At 47.2% G+C, this 14,979-nt stretch overlaps 1 protein-coding gene across 1 annotated transcript; it reads left to right on the forward strand.

Moving 5' to 3' along the window:
- Window positions 1–10,779: 10,779 nt before the first annotated feature.
- On the forward strand, window positions 10,780–13,830 carry cunh6orf120 (chromosome unknown C6orf120 homolog). Its single transcript, XM_043721478.2, has 2 exons — window positions 10,780–10,842; window positions 12,264–13,830. The coding sequence occupies exon 2, from the start codon at window positions 12,310–12,312 to the stop codon at window positions 12,856–12,858; it is 549 nt and encodes a 182-aa protein (XP_043577413.2). The 5' UTR covers window positions 10,780–10,842; window positions 12,264–12,309; the 3' UTR covers window positions 12,859–13,830.
- Window positions 13,831–14,979: the final 1,149 nt, after the last annotated feature.

Raw genomic sequence — 14,979 nt, forward strand, 5'->3', positions numbered from 1 at the left:
GGGGTGGTTGCAATAAGTTGCCAGATAATAGAATACAGAAGAGAAAAAGACTTGCATTTGTAATGTAGCAGTTACAAAACGTGTACAGCACAGAAGCCGGCCATTCAGTCCAACAGGTCTCTGCTGGAATTCATACAGCCATTGATGGAGATCTGGGGGCAAGGTGCCTTTCTTGTTCTATGGGTCAATGGCTGTCATTACCTCAACTACAACATGAGCAAATATTGCCTTCTCAATATGAAGCAATGCCCACGTGCCTTCCTCATGAAAACCTGGTGACTGCATCAGAGGGACAGAGTAGGAGCAGGTCACTGTAGATACTGGAATCTGTACTGCAAACAACAAATGCTGGAGATCCCAGCGGCTCAGGCAGCATCCGTGGAGAGAGAGCAAGCTAACTTTCTGAGTCTAGATGACTCTTCATCAGAGCATAAGGATAGAGGTTTGTTTGAGTGAGGACTGAGTTTATTTACATCGTGAAAGTTCATTTTGAACCTATTAATCATATTCAAGCAGTCTACTCCCACTTATAAAATGAGTGTGGTTAGATCTGCTAACCCCAACCACTGTTGCCACTTTACTTCAAACAGAAAATTCCTGCCAACATAAATGTAAATGTCATTGTAACAATGTGGAGGATTGAACTTAATGAACTCAGTCTATTAATTAAAAAGACAAAAAGACCTTGGATGCTGTAAATCAGAAACAAAAGCAGAAGTTGTTTGAAAAGCTCAGCAGGTCTGGCAGCATCTGGGGAGAGAAATCAGAGTTAACAGTCAGGGTCTAGTGACCCTTCCTCAGAGTGGGTCACCAGACTCTGAACGTTAACTCTGATTTCTCTTCACAGATGCTGCCAGACCTGCTGAGCTTTTCCAACAAATTCTGCCTTTGTTTCAGTCCATTAATTCCCTCCTTCTCCCTCAATGTGACCTGAACAGTAATTAAACTAGGGTGGTTCTCAAAAGTCGACAGATCTAACAAGATTTCACCTCCCCTACAGACCCAGGCTGCTCAAAGATTGTGAGGGGTTTTTGTTCAGTTTGATTTCGGCATATTTTCTGTGAGTACACTGCAGCTGGGGAGGACACAACACACCAGCAGGGACCAACTTGTCAATGTCCAATTGAACAGTGGAACCCAGTGATTCACTGCTAGCCTCACCCCCAGTCCCCCACACCCTGGCTGCTTACATCCAAACCATTTGCTGTTTGTGTCACAACTCTCAGGAAGTTTAGCAAATTGAGCAACTCAAACACCTGCTCCACCACCACGGTCTCACCAACTTTTCTCATCGGTTAGCATTGCTGCCTCACAGTGCCAGGGACCCATGTTCGATTCCAGTCTGGGGCGGCTGTCTGTGTGGAGTTTGCACATTCACCCCATGTCTGCATAGGTTTCCTCCCACAGTCCAAAGATGTGCAGGTTAGGGTGAATTGGCCATGCTAAATTGCCCATAGTGTTCAGGGATGTGTAGGTTAGGTGCATTAGTCAGGGGTAAATATGGGGTAATTGGGTAGGGGGAATGGGTCTATGTGGGTTATTCTTCGGAGGGTCGGTGTGGTCTTGTTGGGCCGAAGGGCCTGTTTCCACACCGTCGGGATTCTATGATTCAATCCACAACCTTAACCTTCGCTACCACAACTTTGTTCCTGACGAGACTTGGAAGGCTGAAGAATTTCCCAAGGCTTGAGATAGACTCAATGTGGAAGATCCCTGCTCTTAGTCTCTCGCGATGTTCCTGGGGAAATTCAAAATCCAAGAGAGAAACAGACAATCGACACAGAAATGGATGATCAAATCATTCTAGAATGTGACTGGTCACCCAGTACAGACCTGGGAACATTTAATGATCTCCAGTAGGAAGAAGGTATCACAGCAATACTGTCCACTCTACCACAGCTTAAGACCATAAGATGTGGGAGTAGAAGGAGGCCATTCAGCCCATTGAGTCTGCTGTGCCATTTAATGAGGTCATGGCTGATCTGATAATCCTCAACTCCAGTTCCCTGCTCTTTTCCCAGAACACTGGCAAGTTCATTTCCAGGCCAATTCCTGGAATGGTGGGATTACCTTACACTGAAAGACTGAAGCGACTGGGCTTGTATACCCTTGAGTTTAGAAGACTGAGAGGGGATCTGATTGAGACATATAAGATTATGAAAGGATTGGACACTCTGGAGGCAGGAAACATGTTTCCGCTGATGGGTAAGTGCCGAACCAGAGGACGCAGCTTAAAAATACAGGGTAGATCATTTAGGACAGAGATGAGGAGAAACTTCTTCACCCAGAGAGTGGTGGCTGTGTGGAATGCTCTGCCCCAGAGGGCAGTGGAGGCCCAGTCTCTGGATTCATTTAAGAAAGAGTTGGATAGAGCTCTCAAGGATAGTGGAATCAAGGGTTATAGAGATAAGGCAGGAACAGGATACTGATTAGGAATGATCAGCCATGATCATATTGAATGGCGGTGCAGGCCCGAAGGGCTGAATGGCCTACTCCTGCACTTATTGTCTATTGTCTAACTCTAGATTCCCTTACGGATTAAACATCTGTCCATCCCAGTCTTCAATATACTTAGTGACAGCTCTCTGCAGTAAGTAATTCAGTCAGATTCTGAGAGGAGAAATTCCTCCTCTTAAATAAAATAAAGAACTGCAGATGTTGGAAATCTGAAACAAAAACAGAAATTGCTGGAGAAACTCAGCAGGTCTGGCAGCATCTGTAAAGAGAGAGAATAGAGTTAACACTTCAGCTCCAGTGACCCCAGAATTGTTTTCTCTCCACAGACATACTGAGTTTCTCCATCAATTTCTGGTTTTGTTTCAGCTTTCCCTTCATCCCTGTCCTAACTGGGCAAACACCCCCTTATTGTGAGATGATGATATCCTCTGGTCTGAAACTCTCTCACAAGGAGGAACAACCTCTCCACACCCACTGTCATCTGACCTCTGTCTCCACCGATCCGCTCATTCCTTTTCCCCTCCACCCGGTCATCAGCAAAAATATCATCTTTTCCTGTCTGCTTCTAGTTCTGATGAAGTGTCATACCAGATAACTCTGATTCTCTCTCCACAGCTGTTGGCCAGATCTGCTGAGTTTCTCCAGCATCCACTGTGTTTTTACAAGATTGTTAATACAATCCACCCAGGCTGCTGTCTCTGTCTGTGGTATTTTCTAACCAACCTGTTCAGCTGTGTTATTATGTACTTCTGGAGCAGCGGGGGTGGGGTGGGGGGGGGGGGGGGTGGCATGATCACAGGCTTAAGGATGTGATTGATCTGGATTGTCTATGATCATCCTCTCCAATACCCACCCTCAACAAGCTTCTACAATCCTCTCTGGAGGGCTTAGGGAGCTTGGTCTAGATTTCCTTTGCATGCAGGATAACACGACAAGAATTTAAATGGGACTGCCCACTCCACACGTTACAGTTAATACTTAATGACATGTTTGTTGCTACTGCTGTTGCTGTTTATCTCTTTCTGACTTGAAGCCTCCACCATGAGCTCATTATCTGCCTCCCCATCTGGATCTTGTTTAAGCAAAGGTTACGTAAGATTCTCTCCTCAGCTCTCCCAGGTGATGTCTGTTGTTCCCCGCAGCCCGACAGTACAAACTCCTGCTGAAAGAATGCAATATAAAAGGGAAACAGAACACCACAGCAGCTTGCCAGAGACCACAAGAACATCAGCAAGCCTCTATTTTGCTCAGTTAGCGCTTTCTGTCTAATTGAGACCTGCCAGGATTTTAGCTCAACACAAACTGAAGTTCGAAGATAAAACAAAACATTTTGAAATTGAGAAAAGAGAGAATTCTGAAAGCACGCTGCCCGACCTATGGAGAGTGAACCGAAGCTGACACTCCATTTTAATGGGACAAAGTGAGGGCTGCAGATGCTGGAGTATCAGAGCTGAGAGTGTGGTGCTGGAAAAGCACAGCAGGTCAGGCAGCATCTGAGGAGCAGGAGAATCGACGCTTTGGGCATAAGCCCTTCATCAGGAACATAGAACATAGAACAATACAGCACTGAACAGGCCCTTCGGCCCACGATGTTGTGCTGAACATTTGTCCTAGCTTAAGCACCCATCCATGCACCTATCCAATTGCCGCTTAAAGGTCACCAAAGATTCTGACTCTGCCACTCCCACAGGCAGCGCATTCCATACCCCCACCACTCTCTGGGTAAAGAACCCACCCCTGACACCCCCCCCTATACCTTCCACCCTTCACCTTAAATTTATGACCCTGTAACACTCTGTTTTACCCGGGGAAAAAGTTTCTGACTGTCTACTCTATCTATTCCTCTGATCATCTTATAAACCTCTATCAAGTCACCCCTCATCCTTCGCCGTTCCAACGAGAAAAGGCCTAGCACTCTCAACCTATCCTCGTACGACCTATTCTCCATTCCAGGCAACATCCTGGTAAATCTTCTCTGCACCCTCTCCAAAGCTTCCACATCTTTCCTAAAGTGAGGCGACCAGAACTGCACACAGTACTCCAAATGTGGCCTAACCAAAGTCCTTATTGCTTGAAATGTTGATTCTCCTGCTCCTCGGATGCCTGACCTGCTGTGTTTTTCCAGTACCACACTCTCGGCTCCATTTTAATGTTTACTGTTACTGCAAAATCTTTTTTAAAATTCATTCACAGGATGAGGGATTCGCTGGCTCGGCCACTATTCAGTGCCCATACCTAATTGCCAAGAGGACATTTAAGTGTTAACCAAATTGGCTCTGGAGCCACATGTAGGCCAGACCAGGTAAGGTTGGCAGTTTCCTTCCCTAAAGGACATTAGGGAACCAGATGGGTTTTCCCAACAATTGATTCATACTCATCACTGATTCTTAATTCCAGATTTTTATTGAATCCATTACCACCATCTGCCATGGCAGGATTCAAACCCAAAACATTACGTGGGTCTCTGGATTAACAGGCCAGTGATACAACCATCAGGTTGTCATCTGCAAATCTTCCTGTCCAACTTTCTCTCCTATCGCTGTAACATAGGTAGCACTCTGTACCCTCCATGGTAACTCCAAACTGGATTGAAATCCCACTCCGGAGGATTGAGCCCATGATCCATGTTGACATTTTCAGTGCAGTAGTGAGGGGCTGCCACATTGTTGGAGTCTCTCCCCACCCACTCAGATGAGCACAGGAAACTCTCGGCCTCAGGGGTGGAGCACAAAGGGAGTTCTGTCCAGGTACTTGGCCAACGGTCATCCATCACTAACGAAAGCAGAAATCGCTGGAGAAAGTCAGGAGGTCTGGCAGCATCTTTGGGAAGAAATCAGAGTTAATGTTTCAAATCTTCATCTCCAGACTGGAAACATTAACTCTGCCTTCTTTCCTCTCAAACCTACTGAGTTTCTCCAGCAATTTCTTTCTGTGTTCCAGATCCCAGGCATCCACAGTTCTTCGTTTTATTTTACCCCTCATTGAGCTGGCTATTATCATTGAGATCTTTGCAGTGTACACATTTGCTTTTGCATTTGCTGTATGATGGAAGTGACTATATCATGCCGTTAAGCATGATTTTAGTACATCTGGAGTCAGACATTGGCTACACCAGGCAAGGTCGGATTTCCTTCCCTAAACAGAATTAATAAATCACTTGGCGATCTCAGAAGCCATCAAACAGGAATGGAAGTCATCTTCAGCCCCAAGAGGCTACCTAAGAAGGGGGTATGTGCTGGCTTGTGTCTGCACATATGGAATTAAATCACTGGATTTCTGATATTTTATACCCTTTCACATCCCTATTTCAAATTCCAACTTCAATACATACATCTTGTAGAAAACAAAGCTTTCACCAGTGTCCAGAATTGTTCTGATTTCAACTTTCAGCATGAACCATTCATTCAAAAAGCAAAAGTACTTGAGGAAATCTGAAATAAAAGGAGAAAGTGCTGGAAATGATCAGCAGGTCAGGCAGCACCTGTGGAGGGAGAAAGATAATTCTTGTTTCTGGTCACTGACATTTTCTGATAGAACAATTCTGGCAAAAAGACATAGATCTGAAATATTAACTCTTGTTTATAGATATTGCCTGACCTGCTGAATACTTCCAAGATTTTCTGTTCCATTCTAAGCTGTGCCTTCACTGTTTTATTCGGCAGCTGTTTGTCCGAGTGTCAAAAGTTATTTTATTTTATGTATTGCGTGCAAATCCCCGAAGCCTGCTCATTTGCTGAGTTTAAGGTAATTAGTTTGTCACTGGGTCTGTAAGAAAGGGAGTGTGCAGTTTAGTTTTGTCTGTCCCGGTGTATACCAGGGTTTACACTAAGGCCCAAGGAGTTGCACATTTGCTACATTGAGCTTGTCCTGAACCTTTCACTCATGCCACAATAGTTAGTGCATCTTCCACTTGACAGGTGGCATTGAGCTCGAGAATTTTCTCTTGTCTTCTCAATTTTAGTTACTGTGATTTCCATCTAAGTTCTCGCCCGTAGCTTTATAAGGTGACCCACTCTGGACGCCTTTGATCAGGATCTTCCTTATTTCCTTGGTGCTTCCTATATTTGAGCATGGACTGACTGCTGATATTCATTCACAGAATCTATAGAACAGAATCCTACAGTCTGGAAACAGGCCATTTGGCCTAACAAGTTCCACTCACCCTTTGAAGAGAATCCCAACCAGATCCATCCCTGTAACCTTGCATTTCCCACGGCGAATCCACCTGACCTGCATATCCCTGAATACTTTGGGCAATTGAGCATGGCCAATTCACCTGACCTGCACATCTTTGGATTGTGGGAGGAAAGCAGAGCACCGGAGGAAACCCACACAGATATGGGGAGAACATGCAAACTCCACTCCAAGGCTGGAATCAAACCTGGGTCCCTGGCACTGTGAGGCAGCAGTGCTAACTACTGAGCCGCTGTGCCGCCAATATTCCTATCGGTTAGCCTATTCTGTGTTAGCCTATATTATATGAACATACAAATTAGAAGCAGGAGTAGGTCATTCAGTCCATCAAGGATGCTCTGTCATTCAGTTAGATCATTGTGGCCTCAACTCTAGATTACGATCTGCCCAATAGCCTCTCAGAGCCTTGTTAATCATCTGTTTCCACTTTAAAAATATTTAATCACTTCCTTCGAGTGGGTCGGAGTTCCAAAGACTCATGACCTGAGAGAAAAGGTTTTTTTATGAATATGAGTTATTTATTGTCACATAAATGTTTTAAACATCAGTGAAAAGTGTTTTAAACATAAGAACCAGGAGCAGGAGTAGGCCGTTCGGCCCCTCGAGCCTGCTGCACCATTCAATAAGGTCAAGGCTGATCCTTTCATGGCCCCAGCTCCACTCACCCGCCCTCTCACCATAACCTTTACTTCCTTTACTGTTCAGCGTTTGACACCACCAATTTGGTGCCATTTTAAGTTAGAAAAATAATAAAAAGAAATTGCATGAACAGAGTTCATCCTCTGTACAACGGAGTCTTCAAACACAGCTCCGGGGTTTCTGCAAGGTGTCCTGGGCCTCACAGAGTCCCTGCTCTCTGTACAGCAAGGTCTCCACTTCAGGCCAACTGTAGCTGGGAGTTCTCGCTCCGGGCACCACCTCTGCCACAGTGACCCGCTGCTGCTGCCAAGTGTCCCTGCTCTGCACACCACCACCACCACAACTGATGACCCGCCGAGTCCACACTCCAGCTTCTCCACATCATCAGAAGATGAAGCAAAGAAAAAAAAGAAAGAAAAAGACAAAAAAGGAGAAAGAAGGATGCGGCCAGCTTGGAGGGGATGGGCTCAGGAGCCCCAATACTACCTACCATGCCAGAGCCGCCATCTTTGTCCTCACCTTCATCCTCAATGGGCCACCCTTTCTTTCTAATTTATTCTACTCTAGTTCTAGCCTCAGCATCTAATGTTCTGCATGGGGACTCTGCAGCTTTTGGGACTCAAAGTCAAGTTCAATAATTTTAGGGTCTGAGGACCATCTCCCATGCCCTTACCCCAGCCCCCACCCACAAAGTTTGGGCAATATTCAGGCTTGGACTGACAAGTAGCAAGTAACATTCACATCACACAAATACCAGGCAATGGCCATCACCAATAAAAGACAATCCAACCACTGCCCCTTGATATTCAGAGGTGAAATTCATCACATGAGCTGCCACCACAAACAAGACATTGTCAGCCACTAATGGTCACAATTAGCAGTTACTGACTACCCCAGGCTGATCTTTATCCATTTTCTTCCAGTCTTCAGCCAATTCAATTCAATCCACATAATATCAAAAAAACGGTTGGAGGCACTGAATACTGCAAAGGCTGTGGGCCCTGACAATATTCCAGCAGCAGTGCTAAAGACTTGCGCTCCAGAAATGGCCACTCCCCTAGCCAAGCTGTTCCAGTACAGTTACAAGAATGGCATCAACCCGACAATGTGGAAAATTGCTCAGGTATACCCCGTACATAAAAGGCATATCAAATTCAACCTGGTCAGTTACCACCCCATCAGTCTACTCTCGATCATCAGTAAAATGATGGAGGGTGTCATGTATCACTACCTGGTATGGCAACTGTACCATTCAAGATGGGAGATGGTTACAGAGAATGGTGAACTCAGCCCAGACAATCACAAAGGCCGACCTCCCATCTATAGAATCCTTCTATCAGGCCCGTTGTCAAGGAAAGGCCGCCAGCATTCTCAAAGATCCATCCCACCCTGGCAATGCTTTTCTATAACCTCTACCATCGGGGAGAAGGTACAGAAGCCTGAATAGACTCCAGCCAGTTTTGTAACAGTTTCTACACAACTGTTGTTAGAATAATGAATGGATTCACAAACTCTTAACATTCACCTGTACCTGTGTTTTTGTTTTGCTGCTGTTTACTTATCTGTGCTACTTAACTCTGTAATCTGCCTGTATTACTCACAAGACAAAGCTTTTCACTGTGCCTCGGTACACGTGACAATAAATTCAATTCAATTCAATTCAATTCAATCAGCACCCGCTCAGTTTATGTTCCACCTGGGCTACTCAGCTCCTGACCTCATTCCAGCCTTGGTTAAAACATGGACCAAAGAGCTGAATTCCAGAGGGGAGGGGAGAGGGACAACGCTTGACACCAAGGTTGTATTCAAGTAAGTGTGGCATCAAGGAGCCCCAGCAAAACTGGCATCAATGGATATCAGGGGCAAACTCTCCATTGGGTGAAGTCATTCTTGGCACACAGGAAGGTAGTTGGTGATCAGTCATCTCAGCTCCAGGACATCGCTACAGGAGTTCCTCAGGGTAGTGTCCTAGACCCAACCATCTTCAGGTGCTTCATCAATGACCTTCCCTCTATCATAAGGTCAGAAGTGGGATGTTCGTAAATGATTGCACAATGTTCAGTACCATTTGTAATTCCTCAGATACTGAATTAGTCTGTGTTTAAATACAACAAAATTTGGGCAATATTCAGGCTTGGACTGACAAGTAGCAAGTAACATTCACACCACACAAATACCAGGCAATGGCCATCACCAATAAAAGACAATCCAACCACTGCCCCTTGATATTCAGTGGTGTTACCAACACTGAATTCCCCACTATCAACATCCTGTGTGTTATCATTGACTAGAAACTCAACTGAACTTTCCATATAAATACAGTGACTACGACAGCAGGTCAGACGCTAGGAATGCTGCAGTGAGTAACTCACCTCCTGAATCCCCAAAGCATGTTCACCACCAAAAGGCACAAGACAGGAGTGTGATGGCATACTCCCCACTTGCCTGGATGAGTGCAGTCCCAAGAACAGTCAAGAAGCTTGCCACCATCCAGAATAAAGCAACCAACTTGATTGGCAACACTTCCACAAGCATTTAGTTACTCAACCACTGATGCTCAGTAGCAGCTGTGTATTCTATCTGTAAAATACTCTACAGAAAATCATCAAAGATCCTGAAACAGCGCCTTCTAAACACACAACCACATCCGTCAAGAAGGACAAGGGCAGCAGATACATGGGAACACCACCACCTTCAAGTTCCCCTCCAAGTCACTCACCATTCTGACTTGGAAATATATCGCCATTCCCTTAGTATTACTGGGTCAAAATCCTGGAATTCCCTCCCTAAGGGCACATAGACTGCAGCAGTGTAAGAAGACAGCTCAGGTAGGGACTAATAGAGGGAGGGGGATAGGGGAGGGGGGAGGGTGATGGGGGGATTGGGACTGGGCAACTAGGGACAGGCAATAAAGGTTGGTCCACCAATTAAAAAAATCCCTCTTATAACACATGAAAGTACTGACTACATGGTGTCTCATGCCAACCTGAAAGTGTGGTCTTGGTTTTAGTTTGCTGCCATATCTGAAACACAGCAGCTCAGACAGTGCAGCACTCTCTCAGTTGGTGTGCGAGCTTGGACAATGTGCTCAGGGATCTGGATGTGGAAGCTGCAGTGACCGGCCTGGAGTATTTTACAGTTGGGACCTAGTGGTGGCCGAGTCACTGATATTCCCCTTCCCCATTTCCCCCTCCCCTGAACAACCCTAATCTAATCTAAACAGGTGAAGTTGAAATGTAGGGGTATGGGTGGGTTGCGCTTCGGTGGGTCAGTGTGGACTTGTTGGGCCAAAGGGCCTGTAAGTAATCTAATCTAAACCCCTCACCCCCATCCCCACCCCCACCCCCACCCCCATCCCCACCCCCATCCCCATCCCCATCCCCATCCCTCATCCCTCATCCCTAACAATATAACTACTGCAGTGGTGACCTCCGGCCGACAGGTGGAGCCGGTTCACGGAGGTGGCAGCAGTGACGGGCGGCGCCGCTCTTGGCCTCCGGCTCCTTGTTGCAGGGAGCGGTTCCGGGCAGCAGGAGCGGAGCGGCCGCGGGGGTAAGGCCCGGGGCACCGGGGCGACGCTGCTTCCGGTCAAGGCCAGGCCCGGGGCGCAACCGGGGGTTTGAGAGTTGATTACGACCACACCCCTCCCCCGTCCCCTCTCCCCCCCCCCCTCCCCCCCCCTCCCTCCTCCCCCCCCCCCTCCCCCCCCCTCTCCCCCCCCTCCCCCCCCCACTCCCCCCTCCCTCCCCCACTCCCCCCCCCTCCCCCCCCCCTCCTCCCCCCCCCTTCCCCCCCCCTCCTCCCCCCCCCTTCCCCCCCCTCTCCCCCCCCTCTCCCCCCCCCCTCTCCCCCCCCTCTCCCCCCCCTCCCCTCCCCCCCCCTCCTCCCCCCCCCCTTCCCCCCCCTCTCCCCCCCCTCTCCCCCCCCTCTCCCCCCCACTCCCCCCCCCTCCCCCCCCCTCCCTCCCCCACTCCCCCCCCCCTCCCCCCCCCTCCCTCCTCCCCCCCCCTTCCCCCCCCCCCCTCTTCCCCCCCCCCTCCCCTCCCCCCCCCTCCCCCCCCCCTTCCCCCCCCTCTCCCCCCCTTCCCCCCCCTCTCCCCCCCCTCCCCCCCCTCCCTCCCCCCTCTCCCCCCCCTCCCCCCCCTCCCTCCCCCCTCTCCCCCCCCCCCCTCCCCCTCCCCCTCTGGTGTACTCTGAAATTATGCACTCTGTACCCATGTCTAGATTTTTACTTGTATCAAGTCAAACAGGTCTTCATATGAGGTCCTAATACTGACCTGTACTGTTTGTTCCCTGTTGGCTCTGGGGAACATTGACTGTTTGTTCCACTTGCTACTTCAATCCCCCTTTTCTGCAGCATACTAAACCCATTACTTTTCCAGTTACTTTCAATTCCTAAGAAGAGCTGTATTGAACTCAGAATCACAGAATTGTTACAGTGCAGAAGGACCCATTCAGCCTATCATGTTTACACCAGTTATATCCCATTGTGCCAGTCACTTTCCTTCTCCCCATATCCCTGCACACCATTTCTATTCAACTCAACATGAAATGTTAACTCTACTCCTTTGTCCATGAATGTTGTTTGACCTGCTGAATTTCCTCAGCATGTTCTCGTTTTATTTCAGATCTCTAGCATCTACAGGAGTTGTAGATGCTATACATCTAGATGCTATTGGTATAGTAATAGATGCTTCTATTACTATACACCTCCCTCCAGTGTGAAGGCACCAATTTAAGGACCATTTACTGTCTGCTTTCTGTCCCCTCGACAGCTCACCCAGTCACTATTTCACAATCTTCATTTTTTTTTCCACAAGGCGATCAATAGCCATTTGTATTTGTACAGAGAACATTTGGGAGGGATGAAGGTGCAAGGTTTCTTATCTTAGGCTCCATCGTGCCTTTCCCCAGCCTGGCTAATGCAGCAGAAGGGAAGGAGTTAACACAAGCTTCTGCTGTTATTTCCACAGATGCCGTACAGATGACACTGGCTGGTTCATCATTTCTGACAGCGTAATGTCTCTGGTGTGCGGGGCGCTTCTGACGGTGTTTCTGTGCCAGCTGGTGCTGGGTACATTGGGCGGATCCTCTGCCAGCGAGCCAGTCTCGGATGACTGGATCCTACTGTACGTGCACCACGACCAGATTACACCCGGAAACTACACCTACATGTACCTCGAGGACGCTGGCCGACTCGTGTTACGGATAGACAGTTACCGGGGTGATGCTGACCTCTATGTCTCTGACTCCACCCGATACCCCAGTTTCGATGACTACGAGCTGCAGTCGACCACATGTGGCTCGGACTGGGTGGTAGTGCCCTCCAGATTCCGCCGTCCAGTGGCTGTTGGTGTCTACGGGCACCCTTCGCACCTGGAGACGGAGTACGAGATAAGGATCTACCTCGACCAAGGAGTGATCGAGGACCCCTTTGCTGAACTCTCCTATCCCACTGATGAGGGCACTGGTGACGGGACCCCGGGAAAGACAGTACAAGAGGAGAAGTCGGTAATGTGGACCATAATGATTGGGATTCTTAAGCTGGTGCTGGAGATCCTGTTTTGACTGTGTCCCCTCACAGTTTGTGTGTGATGTGGACGGGAAGACAGCCATTTTCAGCTACGGTGCAATCAGAGCTTTTCTAACATCCATCTCTCCTTCCTCGCACAGCTCGGTTGAGTTTATTATTTCTTTGATTTCAATCAGTCAAGTTTAATTTTGAAGGAATGGTTTGTTTTTCCTTTGCTCTCTCCTTGGAGGGATGATCCAGACTTTGTGTTAATGTACTGCGTCGTGTTATTGCCAGATGGGACACTAGTTCTTGTACTTTTGTAGGATACCCAATCTCCTGTCTCCATTGTATCCATTTCCCATGATATGCGTTTTCTTTCAGTACCATGTCTGTTCCCAGGATAGCCTATCTCCAATGTCCCCTCTTTTATTAGGCACATGTTATTATCATAAAGTGTGCAGTACTTTAATTTGTTTTGTGAGGCCTTTGCAGGAGCTGGGCTGGGTATTTTTCCAGAGGAGACATTATCCCTCACCTTTTTGTCCCATGTTCCATTTCCTGGGCCATTCTCTCATCCTATCTGTGCTGCATTCTTTTTCTGGGATTCTCTCCTTGCCTATCATTAGCCTGCTTTGTGGGAATACATATCTAAACTTGTCTGGTTTTTTTGGCATAAGCTCCCTCTGTTTGTACCATATCTATGCAGATTTTGGTGCAAGGATACTGTACATTTTCTACATGAACGGAGCAGTGCAACAATTCATTTAGAGTGGGCTTTGATTTCTCCTCCGATATATTGCAAAGCGATTCCTTTACACAGTCCATGTTGCGGTAAAGACACTCAGCAAATTGGAAATGGATATTTTTATAGAATCCGTTGGAATTATGACTTGTCAGGTGTTCGTTGCCGATTGGGAGGCAATTATTTTTCATTTTTAGAGACTGAAACCTGGGAGAAGTTGAATGGTGGTGGGCATTCTTTTTGAGAATGACTGTCAATAAACACGATGATTGCATTGACCCAGGAGGAGGGTATCATGTTTCTTAATCATTTGACAAAGTCCCGGGGGAAATGGAAATCATGAAGACCCGAGTTTCTGAGTGCTGTCTAGTAACCTGTGGATGCCGGATAAAGAAGGGTCATTTCTGAACTACCTTTTATACATAACCAATGAAATATTTATGAAGTGCAGATTGCTCGCAGCAAGGTAAATAATCGCCTGAGCTGCCTATAGCTCAGCTGTCTTGGTACGACTCTGTTTTGTCCCATGTTCACTAATCCAGTGCAGTTCATCTGTGATACCCATCTTCCAACTTCACCTAGACCAATCTCTCTTTCTGCTGCCTTATTTAATGAATAATCAATTAGGTTTTTTTTCATGGTGTTGGTTGAGGGAGGAAGGTTAGCTCAGACTTCATGATAATCTCCCTGCTCTTCAAGTAATCTCAGGGAATTTCAAAGGACCTCAATTTAGCGTCTTATTTGAAAGGTGGTACCTCTGCTAGTGCAGTCCTGCCCTGGGATTGTAGACTGGAGTCACCGGAGTGGGGCTTGAAACTGTGACCTGACTCTGAGACGAAGGTGCTATCCGCTGACCCAAAGAAGGCAAGGTGGAGATAAGGCCGTCTCTCTCTATCTGAGCTGAGAGTTGTACATTGACAATTTTGGTATAGGCATTTGAAGTAACCAGTGTCCATTTAGTACTTTCAAATACAGCTTCTTTGACCTAGTGGGATATCCAAGACATTTCAGAGAACTGCTAGTGAACAAAACAAATAGACTGCAGCAGTTCAAGAAGGCAGCTCCTCGACACCTTCTCAAGGGCAACTAGGAGTGGGCAGTAAATGCCAACCCAGCCACTGATGGCTGTGCCTCACAGGTGAATAAAAACCCCACAGAACTGTCATATACAATATGACCAAAAAGAGTGTCATGATGAGGTAGAGAGAGAAAGACAGAGAGGGAAAGAATTGGAGAGAGTAAAGATCCCAGAGAACTCAACACAATTAGTTCCTTGTGCCTGAACACTAGGCTACTTCACCAGGCGTGACTCAATTGCAATTGAATTTAGATTTCCAAAAACAGATTCTCCTGCCAAACTGTTTGCTAAGTTGTGTTTTTAAGACTTGAGGAGTTTGAAGACTACTCTCCGTGGTGTTGAAGTTGTGGAATT

Source organism: Chiloscyllium plagiosum, unplaced genomic scaffold, assembly GCF_037043375.1.
Source record: "Chiloscyllium plagiosum isolate Xiang-an unplaced genomic scaffold, Cpla_swu_hap1 HiC_scaffold_28, whole genome shotgun sequence".
NCBI lineage: Eukaryota > Metazoa > Chordata > Chondrichthyes > Orectolobiformes > Hemiscylliidae > Chiloscyllium > Chiloscyllium plagiosum.